The 24,413-nt window shown below is 42.9% G+C and overlaps 1 protein-coding gene across 1 annotated transcript in view; it reads left to right on the top strand.

The window, feature by feature from the left end:
- The window catches only part of POF1B (POF1B actin binding protein), a 42,538-nt gene extending 19,723 nt beyond the window's left edge, over nt 1–22,815 (top strand). The window contains exons 3-15 of the mRNA XM_035113851.2: nt 372–458; nt 2,872–3,060; nt 5,073–5,203; nt 5,807–5,834; nt 7,530–7,604; nt 8,902–8,994; nt 10,003–10,116; nt 10,321–10,473; nt 12,184–12,294; nt 13,314–13,442; nt 15,573–15,649; nt 16,722–16,836; nt 19,809–22,815. Coding sequence (XP_034969742.2) covers nt 372–458; nt 2,872–3,060; nt 5,073–5,203; nt 5,807–5,834; nt 7,530–7,604; nt 8,902–8,994; nt 10,003–10,116; nt 10,321–10,473; nt 12,184–12,294; nt 13,314–13,442; nt 15,573–15,649; nt 16,722–16,836; nt 19,809–19,829 — 1,323 coding nt within the window. The 3' untranslated portion in view covers nt 19,830–22,815. The remainder of the gene's footprint in view (nt 1–371; nt 459–2,871; nt 3,061–5,072; nt 5,204–5,806; nt 5,835–7,529; nt 7,605–8,901; nt 8,995–10,002; nt 10,117–10,320; nt 10,474–12,183; nt 12,295–13,313; nt 13,443–15,572; nt 15,650–16,721; nt 16,837–19,808) is intronic.
- Nucleotides 22,816–24,413: the final 1,598 nt, after the last annotated feature.

Genomic DNA, 24,413 nt, shown 5'->3' with positions numbered 1-24,413 from the left:
CTAGGGATAGGCTCATGAGAAAAAAGTTAATTACAACTTTGATTTTAGATTTGACTGCCATTGCTTTTTGTTTTCCCTCTAATCGCCCAATTTAACTGTTGTTGTATCTATTCATTATGTTACCAGTTAATTTTATGAAACAATGCATTTCTTTAATGAATTCCCCCACTCCCACAGAAAAACAAACAAACCCCAGTGACAGGAAACGGTCCTGAGAGGAAAATGTTCTGGTCAATATCGCTGTATTCCAATTTAACATCTCCGTCTGGAACTCAAATAGAGACAGCCCCTTTTATTTCTTAGTTGCTGCTGCTGCTTTGAATCACACAAGTGCTTTTATGAAATGTGTAACGGTTGTTTTATATTTGCAGGAGCCCCTGTCTCCACTTCTGAGAGATGGAAATAAGGTGATATATGAAAAGACAATAAGAAAATATGAACTGCTAAATCCAGAACAGGTAAGAGTTCCTAGCTTTTAAGAGGAATCTTCACCAATAAAACCCCAACCTCATAATATTTAAAAGTAGTTTTCTCAGATCTAAGGTTTGCTGTCAGGAGCCAATAAGAACAGAGCTAAGTTTAAGTTGTCTGAATCCCTAAATAGATCTGCTACCCACTCCCCTTTCACTATTGTTTGATCTTCTGGACACAAAGAAGCACCTGTTTCTTTTCAGGCTTTTCAGTCCTGCCTTTGCAATGAACACTGTCCCTGCGACAGATGAATGGAAACCTTTTTAAAAGACTGAATGGATAGTATTGTTTTTGAAATCCCCATTTCCCCCAGGAGTATAATGTTCCAGAGAAATACTTTTTCGGTGTTTGTTTCCTTGTGGGGAAAAGGGTACTGGAGGTGTATTTTGAATACCTATCTATTTCCATGTATGCAAGTTGGGAAGGGAAGTTGGAGGTGTATTTTGAATATCTTATCTATTTCCATGTATGCAGGTTGAGAAGGGAAGTGTAGATGGACCATTCTAACCTTGACAGAAATATCAGTCACCCTACAAAAGCAATACATATATCCTAGGCAGTCCCCAAAGGCAATCCATTTTCAGCTAGCTGCAAAATCTCAGGTCAGGTAGGTAGGTAATTAGGTAGGCAAAGTTTGAAGGAGCAAGTTGGGATGTAGACTCAGGCACAGAAACCAACCTAGAGACCTAAACCAGTAGTCTCAGCACTTGAAAAGGAGCTTGGATTTCTTAGCAGCCTTGCTTAATAGTTCCAGTAGCCAAGGAAGCAGCAACTGGTCAGAGCTAGGGCACTAAAATAGCTTTCATCAACCTGGTGCACTCCAGATGTTTTGGATAAGAATTATCATCATCCCCAGCCAGTACATCCATGCTGGCTGAGACTGATTGGAGTTGTAGTACAAAATATTTGGAGAACACCAGGTTGGCAAAGGCTGCATTAAAACCATAGCTGCCAAGTTTCCCCTTTTCTCACGAGGAAGCCTATTCAGCATAAGGGAAAATCCCTTTAAAAAAGGGATAACTTGGCAGCTATTTTATAACAAAACTGGCCAAGAAGATACAGCCAGTAAGAACTAATCACCAGCTTTTGAACTAGTAGTAGGGTCTTGAATTCCTAGCTTGACAGCACCAAATGTTTAATTACACATACTGCAGCGCAGAGAAAATGTTTGCAATCTGAGATGACCACATCAGAATCTTCAGAGTCTGCATGTTGACCAGGAGCTGACATGTATTTGGTTGCAGCACCAAAACTGGGTAAAAGCCAGAAGCAAGAGAGCAATAAAATGTGGTCTCAACTAGTGTTTTTGCAACAGAGGCAACCTGAAGACAGACATCAAAGACCGTGATGACAGTGATGGACATTTTCCAACCCTTCCCCCTAGCTCAGCCAATCTGACTCCACATCTTAAAGATTTACATTACGATGCCTGCAAAGTGATTTGCGTTCCAGGTTGCTTGAGCAAGTATGCAGCTGCATCACCTTGAAGGCCCCATAGAGCTCCTCCTTAGCTGAGTCTGCAAAACTCGGGTCAGGCAGGTACATGGTGTTCCAAGGGGAAAATGAGGATGGAGATCTAGCCCTGGAGACCCAACACCCTGTGGAGGAAGGCATTTCCTCTAAGGACTTGTCAACACCACAAGTTCTAAGCCATTTTCAAACTTGTTTTAAGGATGCAATCTGATGCATGCTCTACCTGAGCATAAGACCCTTTGTACATAGTGTGTGAGTAAATGTGCACAGGATTATGCTTCAGGAGTCTTGACTCTCAATCAAGGAACTCTAGAACTAAGACTTCTCTAGCAAAGCATTGTCAGTGCCATGCTCCAATTTTCAAAGGTAATCTGAAGAAGCTATAATGGAGATAAAAGCTTAAGATAATGGAAAAAAGCTCTCATGTTGGATTCCTTACAAACCTGTTTAAACTTGAAGTGTGGGTGTGTCCTCTGTATCAAATGAAGCACATTTGGCTACTCAGAAGCATTTAAATAACTAGTGGTGATGTTTCAAATAATGTACTAAGGTGCAAAAATGCAAATACTGGGGCAAAGAGTGCCTATAAATGCATATATACAAACACAAATATACATACTCAATATAGAATATAGAAAATGGAATGTGGAATATAGAATGTGTGTGTATGTGCGTGTGTAAGTGTAAACGTCATATAATACATACAAATATATACAAAATGCATAGATACAAAATATACAAATATGCATTGTATTAGGGAAAATTGCTTTGCAAAAAAGTGCATATTAGACAAAAAATGTACACTATAATGTTGACGAATCTTCACGAGAACTTTATGAAACATTGGCCCACCACTAGTTATGACTGGGAAGGGTTTGAGTGCAATGCCTCAGTTCTGAATGAATTCTGTTTCTTTTAATGAAAAAGCAATACCAATATGGCCTCCAGTCTGACCAGTGCCAAGTCAGCCAACCAGTGGAACATGTCCAAGTGGTCCAGCAGTGCCAGCAAACCCAGCAAACCCAGACGGGCAATTGCTATGACATAAATCCCATCTGTGTCAATGATTTCGGAAGTGGGAATGTGAAGAAGGTCACCCTTCAGACCTGCGAACCGGTAAGAATGGCGTCTCTTTAGTTCCCACAAATGTTTCTGCTTGTTTCTTGAGTCTTCTGAAGCTGCAACGTGGCTTGATGATAACGTGGCTTGATGATAACCAAGTGGAGACTTGCGTGGGAAGCTCTGAGAAGTGGCTGTATGGAAAATCCCAGCCCAATGAAGCTTACAGTGGTTAGGCCTAGTCTTTAGATATAGTGGTCTTTGCTGAGAAATACATAAAGATGTGTATTGTTGGTTTGCCTGCTTTTTATTTGCTATCCTTGGACCCTGTGCAAGCATAGTTTATTCTTAAATAGAGAATAAAAGATGAGAATAAAAAACACTGGGCCTGATAATTATACTTCATGACTATATTGTCTAACAATACCCAATGACGGAAGAGCAGTTTTGTTGTCGTGTTTTATCATTTTACCCTTCAAGATACTAGATGGGAGATTTTTTGAAGTTGCCCCCAAGGGCAGATGCTATCCTTGTACTGTATCTGAGTTTCTGACACTGCTTGGGATTCTTCTGAGCCTGCTATTAGCCTCCTCTCCTCTGCATGGATAGTGGAGGGTTTTTGTTTGTTTTTTGCTACATGAAGTTCCACACTTGCTATTAGCATCTAGAATAAAAGCTGGATCTCGTTTTCTCAACCATTTTGCTTACGGTTGCAACATGAGAATTGTGCAGCTGGGTAGCACAGGACCACTCTTGCTCTGAGCTTCTGTGCTGATGGTATTGGGAACTAGAGTTGAAATGTGTGTTCATTTGCCTCCAGCAAAACGCAGGCAATTTTGCAAGTACCTTAGCAGAAAAGTGCTGTTAGCCACAGAATTATGAAACCAAACGTACTAAGGTGGAATGCTTGCGGGCAGAGAGGAGAAGACTGGATTCTAATAACATGAATTAAATACAGAATATTCCAACAGGCCTTAGGCCCCCCAGGAGGTCAAATGCACATTGTGGGAACAGCTGGAATTGAAGCTGGTGGCTTTCCTAAGCCTATACTGCTGCTTTTATTCTGGTGTGTTTAGGGGGTGGAAGAGAAGAAAGGGAGTCTAATAAGGATGAATCATTTTCTTCTGTTTTGTCTCCTCTCTCACACACAAAGTTTTTAACTGACTAGGCTTGTTTCAATGAGCCCCTGGGGGTTCTAGCTATAGTTCTTTACTTTTGCATCTTCTCTGCACCCTTCCCCCACAAAGTTGGAGCTCTCATCCCCTGAAAGTAGTATTTTATTTTATGATTTAATTTTTTTTATAGCACACCTTCCAGGGTACACTGCCCTGACAAGGCACACAAAAAATAAATAAAACACATAAAAAATATAAACAGCCCATGAATACAACAAATTAAATATTTAACCATTAGTTTTAAGCTAGCAGCAGCTAAAGAATATTAGACACAGGGCATTAATAAAATGCAAGCTGGAATCAGCATGCATGAAGAGTTCTTAGGTGTGATGAGCCTTTATGTACTTCCCAGGGGAGGTGTTCCAGAAATGTGGGGCCACCACTGAGAAGACCCCATTCCTGACACCAATCCTTAGGGCTTCACCAGCAGACCAGAGAGCAAACCTTGGATGCTGATTTTAAAAATAGGGCAGGCTCATATGGTTGCAGGCAATAATTAGTCATAATGATTTTAAAGTGCATGTGGGTCCTTTTAATCTCTAGCAAAGTTCCTCTTTCCAGTTTGCTCACACACATTTTCCTGTATTTTTCTGTATTGGCTGTGGTGGTCGCATGCACTGTACTGCTTCAGACTGCCATTTCTATTGTGTTTCCGGCACTTAATTGAATAACTTCTTTTCCAAACAAGACTCTTTAAATGGAGATTCTTATGCAGTCTGGGTATCTGTACTGAATTTGAAATTGTTTATAAGTATGTTTTAATTGTTAACATTTTTCTGTTAATCACATTGGGATGTTGTTGTTGCTGTTGTTTTAAAGGCAAATGCCCCAAATCATTTCCCACGTTCATGGGCAAAGCAGACCCAAAAGCTGTCTTTTATTGTCTCCTACCAGGTGAAATGTGTTTATGAAGTAAATGATCAGTTGGACTCTCGGTTCTTTGGCGAGCTCCTGGCAGAACTGCACCGCAAGAGCAACGAACTCTATAGCTGTTTATTCCAGCATGTCGAGAAGCTAGGCGGAAGGTAACTTTGTGCCTACCCCTATCTTAGGAATGTTAGTCAACATTTTATAGATGGAAGGAGGGATGGTCAGTTCAGCTGCATTCTGCAACTCCATTCTGCTTGCAAGTAGTTAACCATTTGCTTGCCTGTTTTTTTAAGAAACTCTATGAATTTAGAAAGCAGGAGGTCACGAATTCTGAATTTGAAAATGAGTCTCCCCAGTTCTGCAACCAGTCACATAATCCAAATTTCATGATTGGAGCATGTTTTGAAAATTGTGTTTGATTGTATACATGTTAATCATTATGGAGCCTTTCTGCAAATAGGCACAGTTAATGAACAGTTGGACTGTGTGCATGTGTGTGTGTGTGTGTGTGTGTGTGTGTGTGTGTGTATTTTGAATAGTGTGTGTTTCATGTTTATAAATGTATGCATTTTGTCTGCTTCTGTCTGCATTTGCAGCTATAGAAACAAAAAGGTTATATTGTAGAATGAAAGCTTACCTCTATCCGAATCACTCAAGAGGAGTTTAAAGAAATGTTGAAAACTTTACACAGTTGGCTAATGAAAATTATGTGCATTTGGAAATACTCTGTGCTAATGATGTCCTGTTTTTCTTAACAGAAGATATGAAATCGACTCTCTGAATCAAGTAAGTACTAAAGATTTTTAGTATCCTCCATCAGTGGTCCATGGCTGCAGTCCAGTGAATCTCACAACAAATATATTGAACTTGTGCAGACATTAACCTAACCATAGTTAGCTATCTTTCACCTGGTATAAGTGAAACCAGGGTTTTTGATTGCTTGAATTAAGCCCTAGCCTGTGGACCGAGGTGTGGAGACACATAATTGTAATTCCTGCTTGCCAAATTGCAAGCACAAAGGCTGAAGAGGTAGGGAAAGTGCCTTAGCTATGGTTTCTTAACGCAAACCATGGAAAGGAAACCTGTTTCTCATGGTTGAACCATGGTTAGGTGTTCAAACTAATGCTTCCTTAAATGATTAAGAAACCATAGATGGATTATATATTCTATAACATATTTCTATCATAATTCCATTTTAACAAAATGATGGGCAAAAACTATTTGAAGTGACTCTTTCCATGCTGAGCAGATTGAGTGTGCAAAAGATTTAGTGGCCGCCATGCTCTTAGCAAGTTGTAGATAATGAGCTTGCCAAAAGTATACAGGCTGTATCCTCCATTGCATGCTAGGCCTGTAACCAAACATTTTACAGGATGGCTGCAGTAAAGTTGATGAATACTTTAATTGCTTAAGTCCATCAGTTGCTGAAAACTTGTGACATTTTTCTTCTTTGCTTGGTTGAAGAAAAAGGCTACATTGTCTGAAGTTCTTCACAAGGGGCTCCTCCTTTCAGCACAATCCCTAAGTGTGCACTTCACTAATTACTGAGGTGCAAGCCAGTGGCGAACGGTGCCGCTTGGCTGCCCGGGGCGGCACCCCCTGGGGGCAGGGCGTTGCTTCACAGTGCACATGCGTCTTGACATCACAGCACACAACGTGCGAGCCAGGATGGACTGTGCATGTCTGCACATGCACAGTCCATCTGGTTGGCGCTGCTGCTCTGCTCGGCCGGCGCGCTCTGAAGCAGAGCGCACTATGGAGCGGGTTGCCGGCAGCGCCGGCAAACCGTGAGCAAGCCGCAGAGACGCTTGCTTGCAGTTTGCCGCTGTCACCCAGCAACCCGCTCCGTAGCACGCTCTGCTTCTTCCTGCTCGGGCGGAAGAGGCGAGGGGCAGGCCAGGGGCCGGGGGCGTTGCCCCTGCCAGAGTGGAGCTAGGGGCGGCCCATCCCCTTCACCCCTCCCTTACTACATGCCTGGTGCAAGTTCTCTAATGAGGGTGAACCTAATGAGGTCCCTTGATGCCTCAGAGATACTGCACTTTCCAGTCCTCACAGTCCTTTTACCAGAAGAGGCTAATTGTGTTGGGTGGAGCTGCTTCACTAGTGTCATGGCTGGTGGGTTGCTGTTGCCAACTGGGAGGTACAAGGGTGTGGAGAGGTCAGCTAATGCAGATGCACCAGCAAGAACACTATATTGGCTCTGCCAGGGTGCTTGCACTGTGCTGCCCTGCCTCTCTCCCTCCTAGCAAGCAACAGTGACTAACCTGCCAGAGAGTTAGCATAGTGGTTCTGCCCCACCTGGCATTTAACTCTAATAGACAACAAGAGTCTGTTGCCATTCTGCTTTCTGCGTCTTTCAGTTGCTCATAATATTTTGTGCTTGTTCCATGATTTATTTATTTTTTTGCTGCTATCAATAGATAAGAACCAGGTCTAATACACACTCTCTGTCTTTTTTGTCTCTTGTTTCTAAATTAATAGACAGAAGATGTTGAGAGTTTGATTCCTAAAGGGATTTCTGAATCAACAAAGCAACAAATCCGTTATCTCCTGGAGGTAGGGCATTCCGTATGTGGGTGTGAGATGGAAAGAAATCTGCAAAAACTAAAAGGGAATTTTTGCCTGGCTTTGTGTTGTGAAAACACTTTTTTAAAAAATAACATCCTTCTCATTTGCAGCAACTTGTCTGAACAAATCATCAGATTCCATTGTGGATGCTGATCCATGCTTTACATGCGTGATTTGAAAATGCCAAGTTTCTCCCTAGTCTTATTTTGTATTCTTTATTTTAACTTCTAAGCATACAACAATCAGAATATATTTTTAAACAAGCAACAGCGAAGTCTGGACAAATTTAAAATTATAATCAGGAATCAGATATTGGCTAGAAAGGTAGAATAGGTAGGAAGAACACTATATCTTTAGGGGTGTGTGTGCTGGGATTACAAGCCCATATAAATTCTATAAATCAAACCAATTCGCAACAAAAGTGTAAATAAAATAAAAATCAGCAAAGGGGAGATCTTACCTACTTTGATTTTTAGGGATGTACACCAGCTAGGGCTGGGGGAGAAATTCACTCCAATTCAGTTCCCAAAACAATATGAGGACTAAACACAGCTATTCTTTCCAATTTGCAGTTCTTCAAATTTTGCAACACAGTTGTCTAGCCAAGTGCCAAGCACAAAAATGCATATATTGGGGTAAAGTGTGCATAGACATGCATGTATAAGTGAAAGTAACATACAATAATGTACTTTGTAAGGGGAGAACACTCTGCAAAAATGTGTACATTGGATACAGATTTGCCCATCTCTTACAACAACCATAAGATTCAGTTCAGATCCTGATTCAGTGCTTTGGAAAACACCCTGATTTGCTTTGAAGCACTCCAGAGGCAGATATAGATTGGGTTCTGAATCTGAATCCCATTTTTGAAAAATGAAAAGTCATGCCTCTCATTCAGTATTAAAAATGATGTAGACTTTTTAACTTTCCCCATGATATTGAATGGGCTATTTAATTTTTCTTCTTTTTGGCAGAACTCATTGAAATTGGCTTGCCTTGTATAGCTCTTACTAAGAGGATAAAACTTGCTACATCCCAGACAAACAGATGCAAGGGTGTGTTTTTACAGAGCACCTTCAACTTATTTTACTTTGAATTAATGGGTTGTATCCAGTGTTAGTTCTACTCAGAGAAGACCAATTGAAAATAGTGGACGTTGCTAACTTAGGTATATTAATTTTAATGGGCTTATTCTGAGTAGAACTTAGTTGGAGTAAGTAGATTATTTTGCTTCTCCGAAATGACCCTGAAATTTACGTTTCCTTTCTCCCTCCTTCTTTCCTAGATGAGAGTAACAGCTGATAAGTCAATGAGGCTTGTCCTTGCTACATTCAACAACCTTCGAGAAGAGCTTGTTCATCTTCAGGATGATTTAGGGGTGAGTGACTGTCCTGGTTAGTCTGTGTCCAAATGTATTTGATTAGTTCATCAATTGATATACAGTACAAGACTGGGATTCCCAAATCTACTTAGGGTGCAACCACCAGAATTGTTGACCCCTGCCCCTGCTTGCATGGCAGACCCTTCTGCTGTACACTACCTGCTTTTGAAACCCTCCTTGATTTCAAAAGACCACCGTCACATAACATGTTCTTGATAAACACAAATTTTCCTTTGTCCAATTGGGGGGCAGAGGCAAATGACTTCAGCATTTCCAAATGAAACTTCATGTTAGCTATTTCTTCTCAAGCATTTTGTAGGAACTTGTCATCCTCGTTTCTGGGTGATCAAACAAAAGGCTACGGGTGCTTTATGGTCCTCTCTGAGAGTGACCCTTAGGCATGCACTGTAGCAATCCCTCAGAAGCGAGTCCTTCGCTGAGAACTTGAGCTTGCTTCCTCTCTCTCCTCTTCCCTCCTCTTCCCTTTTTTCTTTAATGCTGTTTCTTTTAGATTTGTGGGCAAGGGCTGCCTTGTTTTAATTGATTGCATATAAGCCACTCTGGGAGCTTTTTCAGCCAAAGTGCAGAGTACAGATGTTCTAAATAAGTAAATAAAATACATACCAAAAGAGAACCCTTGCCCCCCAAAAGGTTCCTAGTCCTACCAGCTCTTTTTTGGGATACAGTCCCCTTGGACCAGTATGTGACTGAGTTGCAGTTGCTGATAGAACTGTAGTATGTGTCCCTATTCCGCTGTCCTTCAAACTGTGTTTTTGAATTACTTCCTGGCTATCATTCAAATCACCTGAGAGCTTTTTAGCTTTGGGCCCAGTAAGGAGGAGTTTCAGGTTTGCAATAAGCACGTTAGTTTCCCCATTAGAATTCTTGGTCCTACTCGTCCACCATCATATCAGCATAGGCCCATCTGAATTTTCAAAATTGTCATCTGAATTTTCAAAAAAGAAAAAGAAAGGCATTTTCATAATGAGCATTTTGCTTTCACAGAAACTAGAAACTGACAAAGTGCTGCTTGAGAAAGACCTGGCTTTTAAAGAGTCCCAAGTAAAGGAGTATGAAACCCTTCTGGAGTCAGTGCGAGAGAATAATCGCCAACAGCAGGTAGGTTTGCATGCTTATTGGACTGAAACAATAAATCTTAGTGGACCTGAGTTGAGCCTCAGGAGCATGTGGCAATGTTAAGAGTGCCTGCCCTGAGGATCAAAGTATCTTGGTGGTAGGGGGTATGCAAGGTACAGCATTCCCCGTGGTAAATTGGCCCCAGGTTGCCTAAGCTTACCTGCTTCCTGCCATGTGTGTTCACAGCAAGCCCTCAGGGAGTACACTCTGAAGTGCCGCTCGCTGGAAGAGCAGCTCCTCTCTCTCCGGCACAACGACGGAGACCGAGAGTTCCGGATGAAAGACCTGGAATACAGCAAGCGAGCCTTGGAGCAAGAAATCCAGAATCTGAGACTCCAGGTAAACGCAGGCCTTTGTTTCCATTAACATGTGGCCTAATGACGAGTGACTGGGCCTCTCCAGCCTTAGTTCAGTAATCTAACCCAGGCACATGGAACCTTTTATTGTTATTTTTTGCCTTGCCAAGGGCCTCATTCACTTGGAAGGAATGAGGGTCAAGGGTTGAGTGCTGGCACTTGGGGGGTGGGGGGCAAATGCCAATATTGGTAGGTGCTGGAGCCCAAAATGGGTGGGTCGCCCTTTTTGCTCTCTCATGCGCTTTCTGCTGCTCCATTTTTAGGAGCGGAAGAATGTTGCCTTGAGCATAGGCCCGTCCAGCTCAATATTCCCTGCACTCAAATTTGGAGCTATACTTGACAATCTGATGAAGTTGACAGTGTTTACTTGGACTTTGTGATTTTAACTCACTTGCAAAGTACTCATTCTGTGTGCCTTATTTCATAATTTTGTTTTTCATCTTTTAATTTTTGTCTGTTGATGTAATCGTTCTCTGTTTTATATACATTATAAAATGAAATACTGATAATAAACTTTGCGGGGGGGGGGGAGAATGCTGCCCACACTGACTGACAGCAGTGCTCCAGAGTTTCAGACAGTGGCACCCCCAAGCTTTATCTGAATGGGGTGAAAGTTAAATCTCAGATCTTCTGCATGCAAAGCAGAGCACGCAAAGAGAGCTCTCCCCTCTTTCTCATTTTGCAACCCCGTTTTCTCCCTCGTTGCCACCCACATGAAACTGGGCTTGAGAGCTGCATGCAGATGAGAAGCTTCAGGTTGCCCCCCTGTGGTCTAAGGACTATGCTACAACCATGAGCCATAAGTCAGTGAATACTTGCTGTTTTCTGGTCAAACCAGCAAGATAGGCAGTATATGCAGAGAAGCCTTTTATTGTCCTTCTGGTGATGAGAATTACACCATCCTTTGCATAAGAACATAAGAAGAATCTGGCTGCTGGATCAGGCTAATGGTCCTTCTGGTCCAGCATCCTCTTCTCAACAGTGCCCAGGTCTAGTGGTTCCTGCTTCTAGCCACAGCAGCTTCTGGTGCCTCCAGTTAATTAAAAAAGAGGAATGTGGTGTGGTTTGAAAACAAGTAAAATCTATCTTGGAGAACCCTTGGCAAACTGCTGCTGGTTGGCAGGCAGTTCTAGGCTGTATGTAGCAATAAAAGAAGGTAAGAAGAGCCTTCTGGATCAAGCCAATGGCCCAACTAGTCCAGTATCCTGTTCTCACATTGGCCAATCAGTTGCATGCGGGAAACCCACAAGCAGGACCCGAGCCCAAGAGCCCTCTCCCCTTGTGTGGTTTCCAGCAACTGGTATTCAAAAGCATCACTTCCTCCGCCTGTGGAGGCAGCCGTCTTGATTGATAGCCACTGCCAGGGATAGCCTTTATCCTCCATGAATTTGTCCAGTCTTCTAACACCTTCCAAGCTTGTGACCATGACCACCTTCGTTGGGAGTGGACTCAGTGAGTTCAACTATGCGCCATGGGAAGAAGTATTTTCTTTTATAGGTCCTGACTCTTCCAACGTTCAGCTTCCTTGGGTGTCAACTGGTTCCAGAGATGCGAGAGCGGGAGATGAGGGAAATTTATTTGAACATCAGTTTTGTGACAGAGCTATTTCCATGTCGGTGAAAGTGACCCTGCTTTTTATCACCTGTGCCATTTGCAAAAGTCAAACTAAATTAAGCATTTTGCTCTTGCACAGGCTTCCTCTAACACTCCAGGCCAGACCACCGTTGACGAACTATCCAGCCGCTATGTGGAGATGATCAACCAGCTTAGAGAGGATAAGGACAGGGAGATCCGCAACCTCAGGGTATGTCAGCTTTCCTTGTGGGAAACCACAGGGGGAGAAAGTCCACATCGAACCTCTTCGAGCACACCTCTGTGTTTGTGCAGCTCAGGGCCACAGTGGATGTGGCATCGGGAAATCAGTGATTGAACTGCCAGCTTTCTAAAATTATCCCTACTATTAAAAAGGTAAATGGCAGCCACTGGGGTGCTATTAACCTTTTAATAGTAAGAATAATGGGCACTGGCAGTGTTGTTTAGCCCTGTCCTTTGGTATCATTTTTGCCTTTTAAATTGCCCTCCACCCAAAGCTGTTACCTGCTCCATGGAACAAATAGCAGCTTCAAGGAAGAGGGATTTTAACCAGGGGGGTGCAATGAACGAAGTGGGTCGACCCCCTCCATAGGCACAGCCCCAGTCAGTTTTAAACACACAACTACTATTGCACATAAGAATACCCAGAAGGACAGCTGAACCACAAATCTCCCGATGTCACTGGGTGTGTGAAAATTCTTGTTACTAGCTATGAATACTGGCTGTAGCATCTTATTAATATTTGTTTTTATTCTGAGGATTGTAAGCCTCTGGGTGGGTGTCTTCGGGTCCAAAAGGTGAGGTATTTTTATTTGGATTAATTTGTTTTTTATTGTATCCTATGCTGAAAGTTTCAATGAAAATACTTTTTTTTAATAAAAAAAAAAGGTGGGGTACCATTATTTTAATAAGCAACAGAATAAAGATTCCCAGTGTTAAAAAATAAAATTTAAGTTAGTAGTTTTGCTTGCTTTTGCAACAACAACCCTTTATGAAAGGGGGTTTGTATTATTGTAACCACACTGCAGAGGAGGTGAGATTCAAAGTGGAGACTCCCTGGCTCTAGCTACATTCGCTCTGGAAATATGGCTTTCCCATATTCTCCAGTTCTATTCCTTGACTTTTTATCGCTTGCTTTTTTTTTTTAATTGTTTTCTTAAAACAAAAAAAGGATGTATCTGAGTTACCTTTTTGAGACTCAACATGTGTCCTGCTGCTCTTGTTTTCTAGTCCAAATTATGTGAATTCCAGCGGGATTTTTCAAGGAAGCAGGGGAATGACACTGACCTCCAGATTAGACTGCAAGACCTGACTTTAAGGCTGGAAGAGAGAGATGCCACATTGAAGCAGCTGGAAGATGTAAGTAGCGCTGCTTTGCAGACTGTGGTGCAACAGACTGTGGAACTGCCCAGGCAGTCTCCCCCACTTTTATTTTTATTATTATTAAATTTCTTTACCAACCTTCATTCAAGGCTCACAGGGTGGTTCTCACAAGCTAAAAACACAAAAATACAGAACATGGTAACAGACCAAAACAAAAAACCCTCCCCAGTTCAAAAGACCATAGGTTGTTTAATTAGCCATAAGCTATGTTTTAGGAACATAGAATCATAGAAATGGAGAGTTGGAAGGGGCCACAAGGATCCTCTAGTCCAACCCCCTGCAATGCCCAATGTGGGGCTTGAACCCACAATGCTGAGATTAAGAGTCTCATGCAGTACCGACTGAGCTATCCAGGAAGCTGCCTTCTACTGAGTCAGACCATTAGTCTGTTGCTTGGCTGTGGTACACCTAGGTTTCAGGGAGGGGTCTCTCCCAGTCCTACCTGGAGATGCCAGGGATTGAACTTGGGAACTTCTGTTTCCAAGGCAGATGCTCTACCATGGAGCTATGACCCTTCCCCAAAGAGAGGGTTTTCCTGCTGCTCTCTTGATTCCTTAATGCAAGCAGATAAATCAAGGAATGGCCCGTGTAGCATGATTTGGAGTGCTTTCATGATAACTGTTCAGTATTTTGACTTTCCAGCCTTTTATTTGTCTACATGCTCAGCAACACAAGGTTTGTACGTCTGCATGGAGGTTGACAGGCACACCAGTACAGAACAGAAGTCTCAAGAGTTTCCCATTGCTCCAGTCTGCCTTCTTCTCCTTCCTTGTGAGATAATTTGGCATTTAGTAAGCATACCAGTAGTGATGTATGGAAGTGAGAGCTGGACCATAAAGAAGGCTGATCAAGAATTGATACTTTTGAATTATGGTGCTGGAGGAGACTCTTGAGAGTCCCATGGACTGCAAGAAGATCAGACCTATCTATTCTTAAGGAAATCAGCCCTGAGTGCTCACTGGAAGGACAGATCCTGAAGGTGAGTCTCCAATACTTTGGCCACCTCATGAGAAGAGAAGACTCCCTGGAAAAGACCCTGATGTTGGGAAAGATTGAGGGCACAAAGAGAAGGGGACGACAGAGGATGAGATGGTTGGACAGTGTTCTTGAAGCTACGAACATGAGTTTGACCAAGCTGCGGGAGGCAATGGAAGAGCCTGGCGTGCTCTGGTCCATGGGGTCACGAAGAGTTGGACACGACTAAACAACAACAACAACAACAACAACAACAACAACAACAACAACAACAAGCATACTGTAAACACTCGTATCCAGCCTTGGCTCAGTGATAGAGCATCTGTGTTACCTATCTGAAACCTTGAAGAACCATTGCTAGTCAGTATTGATTAGTGTGGGGTCTGGCACCCAACTTAACACCCCAAACTCATAATAATGCTGAGGCAGATGGGCCAATGCTCTGGCTTGGTCAAAGGAGCCCAGCTAAGAATGTTGTTGATATAAATGTGTTGAATGATACAAGCAAAGCCCACTAAGTGATAGCAAACAGAATACCACTATGTAAACAATGCAGCAGTTTCCCAAACACATAGTGAGATCTCCAGGATTCAAACTCATTTTGTACTTGTTCAACAAATGGGTGGCAGCTATTAACCTCTTATTGCTTTAATTTCTGTGAACCCTGAAAACATATTATTGTAAAAATCACCCACTGCATAATATGGAGTATACAATATAAGACCATGGCCCAAAATATAAATGGAATACCTATTGAATTATATTATACATGCATCTCAATGCAACCTCTGGTGTTCCCAAGGTGCCTTAGTTTGGCCTGTTTCAGGCATGTGTGTGTGTGTGTGTATCAGCCTACTAAGCCGAGAAATACATAGGTCTTGTTCCTCCAACCTCCATCTTTATGGCATTCCTTCCTTCCTCTTCTTCCATTCAATATTTCCTGGCTAATTAACCATAGTTCAGCAACCTCTTGACCAATATCTCAATATGAAGTGTTCTTTAGTCATGACAAGCCTCTACCTTTCAAAGAATTGGATTTTACTTGTGAAAATCACTGTGTTAATGCCTTGACAAAGATTTTGAGTGAAACAGCCTTTAAAAAAATATTAAATATATATATCTCTCTCTTAGGAAATCTTCAGATTGAAGCAAGAAAAACTAGCAAACAATACATCCCAAGGAGTAACAAAGACTATCATCACTAAAAAGTAAGGGCACTGCATGCAACTCTTTTTCTTTCTGACTGTCTCTCTTGAGCTGCAGGTGTGTGCAATGCTTTACAGCAGGGGTGGGGAACCTTGAACCCATTTGGTTCTCCATTTGACTCTCCAGGGTGTTTTGGAGAAATCACACTCACCCGCCCAAAACCTGATGTCACACATAGAGTTGGCACTTATCAGCTTATTGTCAAACTCTTGGGAAGCCCATGCAAGGAATTTTGGCAGGTGGGCAGAACATCCTACCTGTCAGTTATGTGATGTCATAATGGTCTCATGTCACTGGAAGGCGTAATAATAATTTATTATTTATACCCTGCCCATCTGGCTGAATTTCCCCAGACACTCTGGGCTGCTTCCAACAGAAATAATAATAATAATAATAATAATAATAATAATAATAATAATGATGATGCGATAAAACATCAAACATTAAAAATTCCCCTAAAACAGGGCTGCCTTCAGATGTCTTCTAAAAGACGGATAGTTTATTTCCTTGACATCTGATGGGTGTTCCACAGGGCGGGAGGGCGTTCCACAGGGCGGGTGCCATTACCAAGAAGGCCCTCTGCCTGGTTCCCTGTAACCTCACTTCTCGCAGGGAGGGAACCGCCAGAAGGCCCTCAGCGCTGGATCTCAGTGTTTGGGCTCAACGGTGGGGGTGGAGACGCTCCTCCAGGTAAACTGGGGCCAAGGCTGTTTAGGGCTTTAAAGGACAGCACCAACACTTTGAATTGTGCTTGGAAACGTACTGGGATGACTCTGTCCATTTGAGAAATATAATATAAATCTGCTAAGGATCTGGCCCGTGGAGCCAAAAAGATTTCCCATTCCTGACCTTACAGAACAGAAGAGCTACAAATCCATTCCTCCTTTCAGAGAACTCTTAGAATTATAGCTCTGAACTGATTGGGAGAGTGGGTCTCCTAACAGCCCTCAGCACCTTTAATAAAATCTACTGGTCTCTAAATACTTTGTATCGTGCGGATCTGATGCCAGAATGTTTTGCACACTTTATGTGGTATCTAAATAGCAATGCTGATAGATCCTTTTGAAATTCCAGGTACAGGAATCAGTATCCCATCCTTGGCCTGTTGTCTGATGACTACAATGTCACATCACCTGTAAAGGAATCGCAGACAATTGTAATTGAAAAAACTGGAGAAATGTGGAAGCAGGTAAGTTATCCTTAGGGGAATGTTTGTTCTGGAAGTCACTTTTAAGAAAGATGTACAACTCCAGCGACTGTTCTTCTGAGCATTATTAATTCTCAGGAAAAAACACACAATTAATTTAATTAAGTAATATACTGCTTTTGTACCAAAATGGCTTCTAAGCAGTTTACAACTATAAAATCCATATAAAATCCAGGGCTTTTTTTCATCCGGAACTCACTGGAACTCAGTTCCGGCACCTCTCAGATGGCTGCCATTGCCACTCTAAGAGAACAAGGGAGGCACTCGTGGTGAGTTCCGACACCTCTTTTCCCACTGCCACACATAATTAAAATGCACAATAAAACAATTCCACTGAAACATTCATACTCCTGTAATTAAAATGTAAATAAAGCAAGCTAGTTTAAAAGTATGACATTTAAAAGGCATTTAAAGCAATAAGATGTCAAGTTCAAGTTGCGGGCGTGCTTGCCTAAACAAATGTGTCTTCAGGACCCAGTAGAATGCCATGGGGCCTTTCGCATTTCAGCAGGGAGGGCATTCCACAACACTGGTACTACCAGTTAAACACCTCTGTTACCATACGCCAATATTTATCAGGCCATAGCAAAACTAACTGGGTTTCAATTAGTGATAATAGTGTCCTTACTGGATGGGCATAGTGGGTTCCCCACAGTTACCTTTTGTGAGGGATATCCTAGGGCAGCGTTTCTCAACCACTGTTCCGCGGCACACTACTGTGCCGCGAGACGGTGGCTGCTGTGCCGCAACGTGAGGCAACGAGAAGGGCGATTTGCGGCTGCCAATAGGCAGCGCTGACCCGCCGGAAAGGAAGCCGGCCGGGTCAGTCTGGAGGGCGCGAAGGGTGTTCCTCCGTCATCTCCTCGCGCTCGCTCCCTGAGCGAGGCAGCGCTTCATGGCCGAGGCCGCCTCCTCGCGCTCTCCCCGCGCGCTCAATGGAGAAAGCAGCGGCACAGGGCGACGGGGACTCTGGAGCAGCAGCAGCCCCGTCCAGCGGCGGCAGTAACAGCAGCAGCCGCAGCAGCAGCCGCCCCACCTCGGCGGGCTCCTCGCCGTCCTCCTCCGCCAGCCAGTGAGGGCTCTCGGGTCGCCAAGGAGCAGCGGCGGCGGCTACACCAGCGGGGAGGCCGGAGGGAGGCGGTGGCGGCGGCAGCAGCAGCAGCCCCAGCTCAGCCGCGGCCAGCCCAGGAGGGAGCGGGGGGCTGGCGGCAGGCAGGACGACGGAGGCGGTGCTCGAGGGCTCTCTCAGCAAGTACACCAACCTCATCCTCCCTATTCCTCAGTCCCCCACCCATTCCCAACCCCCTGGATTTGCCCCGTCTTTTAATGGTGGTGTGCCGCGTGATCTTTTTGACGGAACAAGTGTGCCGTGGCCCAAAAAAGGTTGAGAAACACTGTCCTAGGGTTGCCATATTTCAAAAAGTGAAAATCCAGACACAGAAGTTGTTGTGTTGGTTTTGGTTTGCCAAAGTTGTTGAGCGAAAAATGAAAAATTGGCAAAAACGACACTGCCAACATGGGTTGCCATATGTCCAGATTTCCACAGACATTTTGCTGATTTCCACTTGGACACTGCTTCCTACTACAGTATTCTGGATATGTCTGGGAAATTCTGGACATATGTCAACCCTAGGGTTTCCCAGGTGTGGGCAACAGCCCATATGCAACATTTCTTCCTGGGCAGCCCTTTTGGATCAAAATAGGAAGCTGCTTTATGCCAGGTCAGACCAATGGTCCATCTAGCTTGGTAGTATCTACGTTGACCGGCAGCCACTCTCCAGGGTTTCAAGCAGGAATCTTTCCCAGCCCTACCTGGGGATTGAATGTTGGACTATTTACACGTAAAGCTCTGCTGCTCTGCTACCACGGCCCTTCCCTCAAGACATTGTCCTGAGACATTGTTTTCAGATTGCTGGATATCATGAACTGGGTTGTAATCTGCGTCAGTGGCTCCCAAACTTTATAGGATGTGGCACCCTGGGCTGGGGTGCTGAGGTGAGCAATTGGCAGAAATCTGGGATGGCCTTCGATGTGTAGGTGCCTTCTTGGTCCAACAAGGGAGGCCTCATGAGCCCTCCCAATGGCATCTGTAGACAAGAAGTAGTGGCAGTGCGGGGAAATTAGGATATATGGAGTGAGACCCAGGTTTTGACAGCAAAGACTTGCTTGTCATGGATGTATCCCAGTACAGAAAATTTGTGCCAAAAGTTAAAAGACGTATTAATCCTAAATCTTGAGAACAAGGTCCAGATCTTGAAAGTCTGCCCAGCTAGTTCCGCATACCCAATGGGACTTTAAGCACGTCAAAATGCAAGTAGATAAATAGGAACCGCTACAGCGGGAAGGTAAACGCCGTTTCCATGTGCTGCTCTGGTTTGCCAGAAGCGGCTTTGTCATGCTGGCCACATGACCTGGAAGCTATACGCCGGCTCCCTCGGCCAATAATGCGAGATGAGCGCGCAACCCCAGAGTCGGTCACGACTGAACCTAATGGTCAGGGGTTCCTTTACCTTTTACTTAAACAGCAATTCCCCAGGCTCCATGGCCAACTGCTTTTGAAACCTTGGGAGTTCAAAAGCAGTTTGCAAAATGATTGCAGAAAGATTTCATATGCAAAATCAACAACAACAACAACCCCAGCCAACTAAACCTACATAAGAGCAACATTCCCAATTAGATGTTTGGGTGTGTGGAAGTTGCCCTTTGCGTGCCAGACAGGAAATCTTTCGTTTTTCAGTTGATTTTTCTTTCTTTCTTCAGAATGTCGCAAAGTGCCCTTTGCGGTGTTACAGTTTATTTAAACTGATTAGGGCACAAAACCATAGCTTCTTGCATTTGCTATGTGAAACTTGAACTTTGAGAGTAAATTGCAAATAATAATTATTTTTAAAATCTAATGAATGTATGCATTTGTAAAGCATGAATAATAGTGTGTTTTCTTCGTTTTGCAACAGGAGGCCTATACGGCTGATTAAAGAACTGCTTCCTTTCTTTCAAGTATGAACAAGTTCCCTGGACAAGCCACAGCTGATCAGAGGAGTTCATGTGCAAATGAATGTTGTTACATTATTTTTCTGCTTTTCTTCTCCTATTGATTTTTCAAGTCTGAAACGCAAAACAGTCACGGTTAGGGGAAAAATGTTACAGGCACACTACATAATGGTGTGTGTGGAATGGGGGTGTCTTGGCTTTGATTGTTCATATGAGTGGTTTTCAAACATTCTTCCTTCAGTCTTAATTGTATTGGCTCATCAGCAGAGATACTCTGGGGTGTCTTGAAAAGGAGTTTGAGGTGTATGAGTTCATACAAGGGACTGCCAAGTTTGTCCTCCCCATTGACCCATGGGAACAGAGAATGTCACTTAGAATGTACCCAGTTCACTGCAAAGGTGAGTAGCAGTGGGTGAATGGTTTTTCAGGAAAGCTCATGTTAGGAAGCTGCCTTGTACTGAGAGCATTAGTCCATCTCAGTACTGTTTGAAGTGATTTCAGGTGGGATGCTTGACAGTCCTACCTGGAGAGGCCAGGAGTTCAACCAGTTGATCTTCTACGTGCAAGGCAGATGCTCTAGCACTGAGCTATGAACTGAGCTTTTCATCAAGGGATGCTTGTGTTCCCTCACATGCAATGTGGCAACTACTATAGCAAATTGTCTTTTGAATGAATTCCCCACCCCCTACTGCCCTGTCCTATAATCTCACCGAAAAACAGACACACACAAGTTGTTATGCTTTGGATAAAATAAGAGTTTCTCCTCTCCCTCCCTCTCTCTCTTTTTTCGAAAAGTTCAGGTGTGCCACTTTTGAAATTAATCCATCATGCTGGATAGTTAGCAATGTTTGTGGGTTGACTTCATCACTTTGCAGTGCAAGGTCAATTGACAAAACTGAACAGTCAAGGTTGAGTTGTATATAGTAAACTTGCTTGCATGATTTTCATGGTGTCAAAGGGAAGGGGGTGGGGAGCCCGACATGCTGGGGTGAATTGACTAGAAAGGACCATTTCCCATGGTAGATACCATGATCAACTTAAGTTGGGAGATTATTAGCAGGTGCCATTCAGAGATGCTTATGCCCATTTTTCAAAAGTGACTTGGAAATGGTGTGATCACCCAGTGACCATATTGGGAGCTTTAAATAGTGCAGAAGTCACACCATGCTCCCCCTCGAGCTAATGCTAATGAGGACCCTTCTCCAACTTGCCTAATCTTGGAAGGTCACAGCTATAGGGTAGTAATGGTGGGTTGTGGTGTTCACAGATAAAACATGTTAGCCATGCACTTAAACCTCATTGATTTTTCAATCGGATAGAGGGGTGCCTATCTCCATTTGGGCAGTGCTCATTCTAAATAGAAAACTTGTGGGGCAGCATAGCACGAAGGGTGTATACAACACTTCCCAAGAATCAGCCTAATGATGTGTTCGATGGCAAACATTCATACTGGTGTGTCTGCCAAAATAACATCATGTTTCCTGTTCACATTGGTGTTGCAGCTAGTATTCATGTGGCTTAGCTTTTCCATAAAGCCAATGAGTGTTAAGCACAAGAATGTTGTCACCACCGCCACGATCACTCTTTCAAGGACATGAGGTGGGCTGATAAAAAGAATAATGAAAATGTGCTTTCGAGGAGTGTGGCTGGTGATTGTTATATCCCAAGGCAGCTATCTTGGGACTAAGCTTTTAAGCAGTTATTATCAAATTTGTTTTGCCAATTGTGACTGTTATTATTATCTTGATAGCATATAATTTTCTGTTTTGCATGTAGAGCTTTTTTCTTTCTTGTTCAGTCCTCTATACAGTACTGAAAAAATGAAACAAACCCCGAGTTTTGCCCAGCAAAGTTGTTTTGTTAACAAAATAACTCCAGTTTTACTCCCACCTAAATAAAATATTGGAACTCTGGATCAGAGTAAACTGTGGTTTACTGTTGTAAATCATATCAATTTCTGATCCACAACTAGCATATGCTTTCCCTACCCTTCAATTTTGCATTCCCAGGCAGGCTGCAAAAACAGGTTAATCCACCCGAGGCGAGCTTCCATTTATGCTTTATTGGCTGCCATCATACCTTGCATTGGCCTATTTATTGGTAAAAATGAGGGCAGCACCCAAAATAGAAATCAGAGAGAGAGAGACGGAGAGAAACAATCTGTAGGAGGGGAAAAAAATAATCAAGGTTTCCATTTGAAATGCATTAGGTATTTTCTACTTTTTTCCAGAACAAACTTTAAGATTTGCCTCTCTCTTTTAAAAAAATCTTTATTAAGAAAATGTTTTCCCAGATTCTTCAAATTAAAGAGGCGTACCCAAGGAGTACCATCAATTAGGAACCCAATAAAATGAACTAAATTGGACAAGAGCACTTTCCACACTCTTGAACACTCTTGATCTAGCTCTGAGGGCCTTCTGCCGATTCCCTGTGAGAAGTGAGGTTACAGGGAACCAGGCTGAGGGCCTTCTGTGGAATGCCCTTCCATCAGATGTCATGACTTTTAGAAGACATCTGAAGGCAGCCCTGCTCAGGGAAGTTTTTCATGTTTGATGTCGTATTGTGTTTTGATTTGTTGGAAGCTGCCCAGAGTGGCTGGGAAAACCCTGTCAGATGGGCAGCAAATAAATAAATAAATTATTAATAGTATTATTTTTTTATAATTAGTGTTATTATTGGCACACTTCCCAATCATTTCATTAGAACACCAACTGGAGATGTTTGTAGCTCAACAGCAGAGGTGGCGTTGGTTATGCAGCTACAAAATAACACTTTACTAGGTTTTTGTAGGGATTTGTTTTGTGGGTACCTGGGCGCTCCCTTCCCTCTATTTTCTCACAGCGTGTTGGATGTTGGTCATTTTGGGAACTGACACATAACAGTCTGTATTTGTATCAATTAGCCCTTAACAGTTTACAGGGGGCTAGCCTTATCTTTGTTAAAACAAAATAAATATATTTGTAAGCTTGATTTCTTAGCTGTCGCCTTAAGTTTTTAGATTATTGGTGTATGAAGTTGGCAACTTTACGAGATGATAATATCAAGTATGAAATGTTCTTTTCAAAAGTCAATTATATTTTTGAATGGGGTGGATTCAAGGCCCCTGATTTTTTAACATGTAATACATGTGCTTCAGTGCAGTAGTCTCTAGTACTAATGGGTTCACTAATGAGCAGAAATAACTTGCCTGCAAAGTGCATTTTTCTCCATTTCATTGGGTTTGCCATACACATATCATGAAATACCTTTTCACCTGGAGCTTAGTTCCTCCCATTGAAGTATATGTGACAGGCAGCATCTATAAATACAAAACCTCTTGGCTATGTGGAATAGCTAGAGGTCGCAACATTGCCTAAAGGGCTACCATAATGGACTTCAATATGGGGAAGAGGAAGTCATGGATGATGGGCAAACCTTCTGGGCAATTATTGCTTTTTTAGAATGGAGTACAAGAGAGACTAGAGCTGCACTGAAATTCCCTCCAGGGTCACAACAGGTCCCCACAGGTTTTCACAATGCCAGCTGATACACTCCTAAGGAATCTTGGGGAAGCCATCTCAACTTATCTCCAGAACTGACACATCTAAAACAACAAAACGAAACAACAAAAAGATGAGGTTGTAAATCACAGTTCAGTAGGTGTTATGGCACAACCCAGAGCTATGTAGCTAACCTCCCATTAGAAATATGATTTAGTGCTCTGCTGATGTGGCTTCTTGGGCAAAATCAACCCAGTTGACTTCTCAACCTTTCTAAAGTTTTTTTCAGTGTGTGCTACTCAGTGTGTGCTACTCAGTTCAAAAATGGTTGGGAGTAGGAACCTGGCGTATTTACTCTTTCTCCCCTTTCACACACAATCCATTCTCCCATTCTCTCTCTCTCTCTCTCTCTCTCACACACACACACACACTTCCCACAGAAGCACAAACTCCAATACTACAATTGCTGCTGGAATTTGAATACCAGGGAATCCATATACTATTAGCGCTAGGACAATATCACACTGTGGCAGAGAACTCACTGAACCCTGGTTTGGAACAGCTAATTCAATTAAACTGTGACTGCAATCCATGTTGCCCTGGGAAGCGAGATGGGAACTGCTGCACCTGAGGGGAAGAAGGAACATGACCCTGTTCCAGAATTCAAAACCCTGGCTGGAAGATTAGGAAAGAAGCTGAATCAGCATCTACTGTAGCCTGTCACCGTCATTTCTGGAGCTCTTTTTTTTAATGGTCATTTGTAGTTCCCTTGCCATTAAGATAAAAAGAAAACAAAGAATTGCCCATCGCAGTATAAAGCTATATAACAAATCTACACTTTGGTCACTTATCAACAAGGTTTTGAAGAGCCACCACAAGCAAGTGCAGGGTGGATTGGGTAATAGTCTGGTTCCCTGATGTGTCATTCAAGTATTTTATGGCTCCAAAGGGCAGGGGGTGCAAAGGTATAAGCAAAGGTACTTTTTATATACCCCACTGGGTACTTTTGGAGGGTACACCTCTGTTACTGCTACATCACAGTGAAGATCTGGTATCAAAAGTGATCTCAGTTTCAAAAGTGGTTTGCCA

This window comes from Zootoca vivipara, chromosome Z (genome assembly GCF_963506605.1).
Source record: "Zootoca vivipara chromosome Z, rZooViv1.1, whole genome shotgun sequence".
Classification (NCBI taxonomy): Eukaryota; Metazoa; Chordata; class Lepidosauria; order Squamata; family Lacertidae; genus Zootoca; species Zootoca vivipara.
This window is presented reverse-complemented; position numbering and strand designations above follow the sequence as displayed.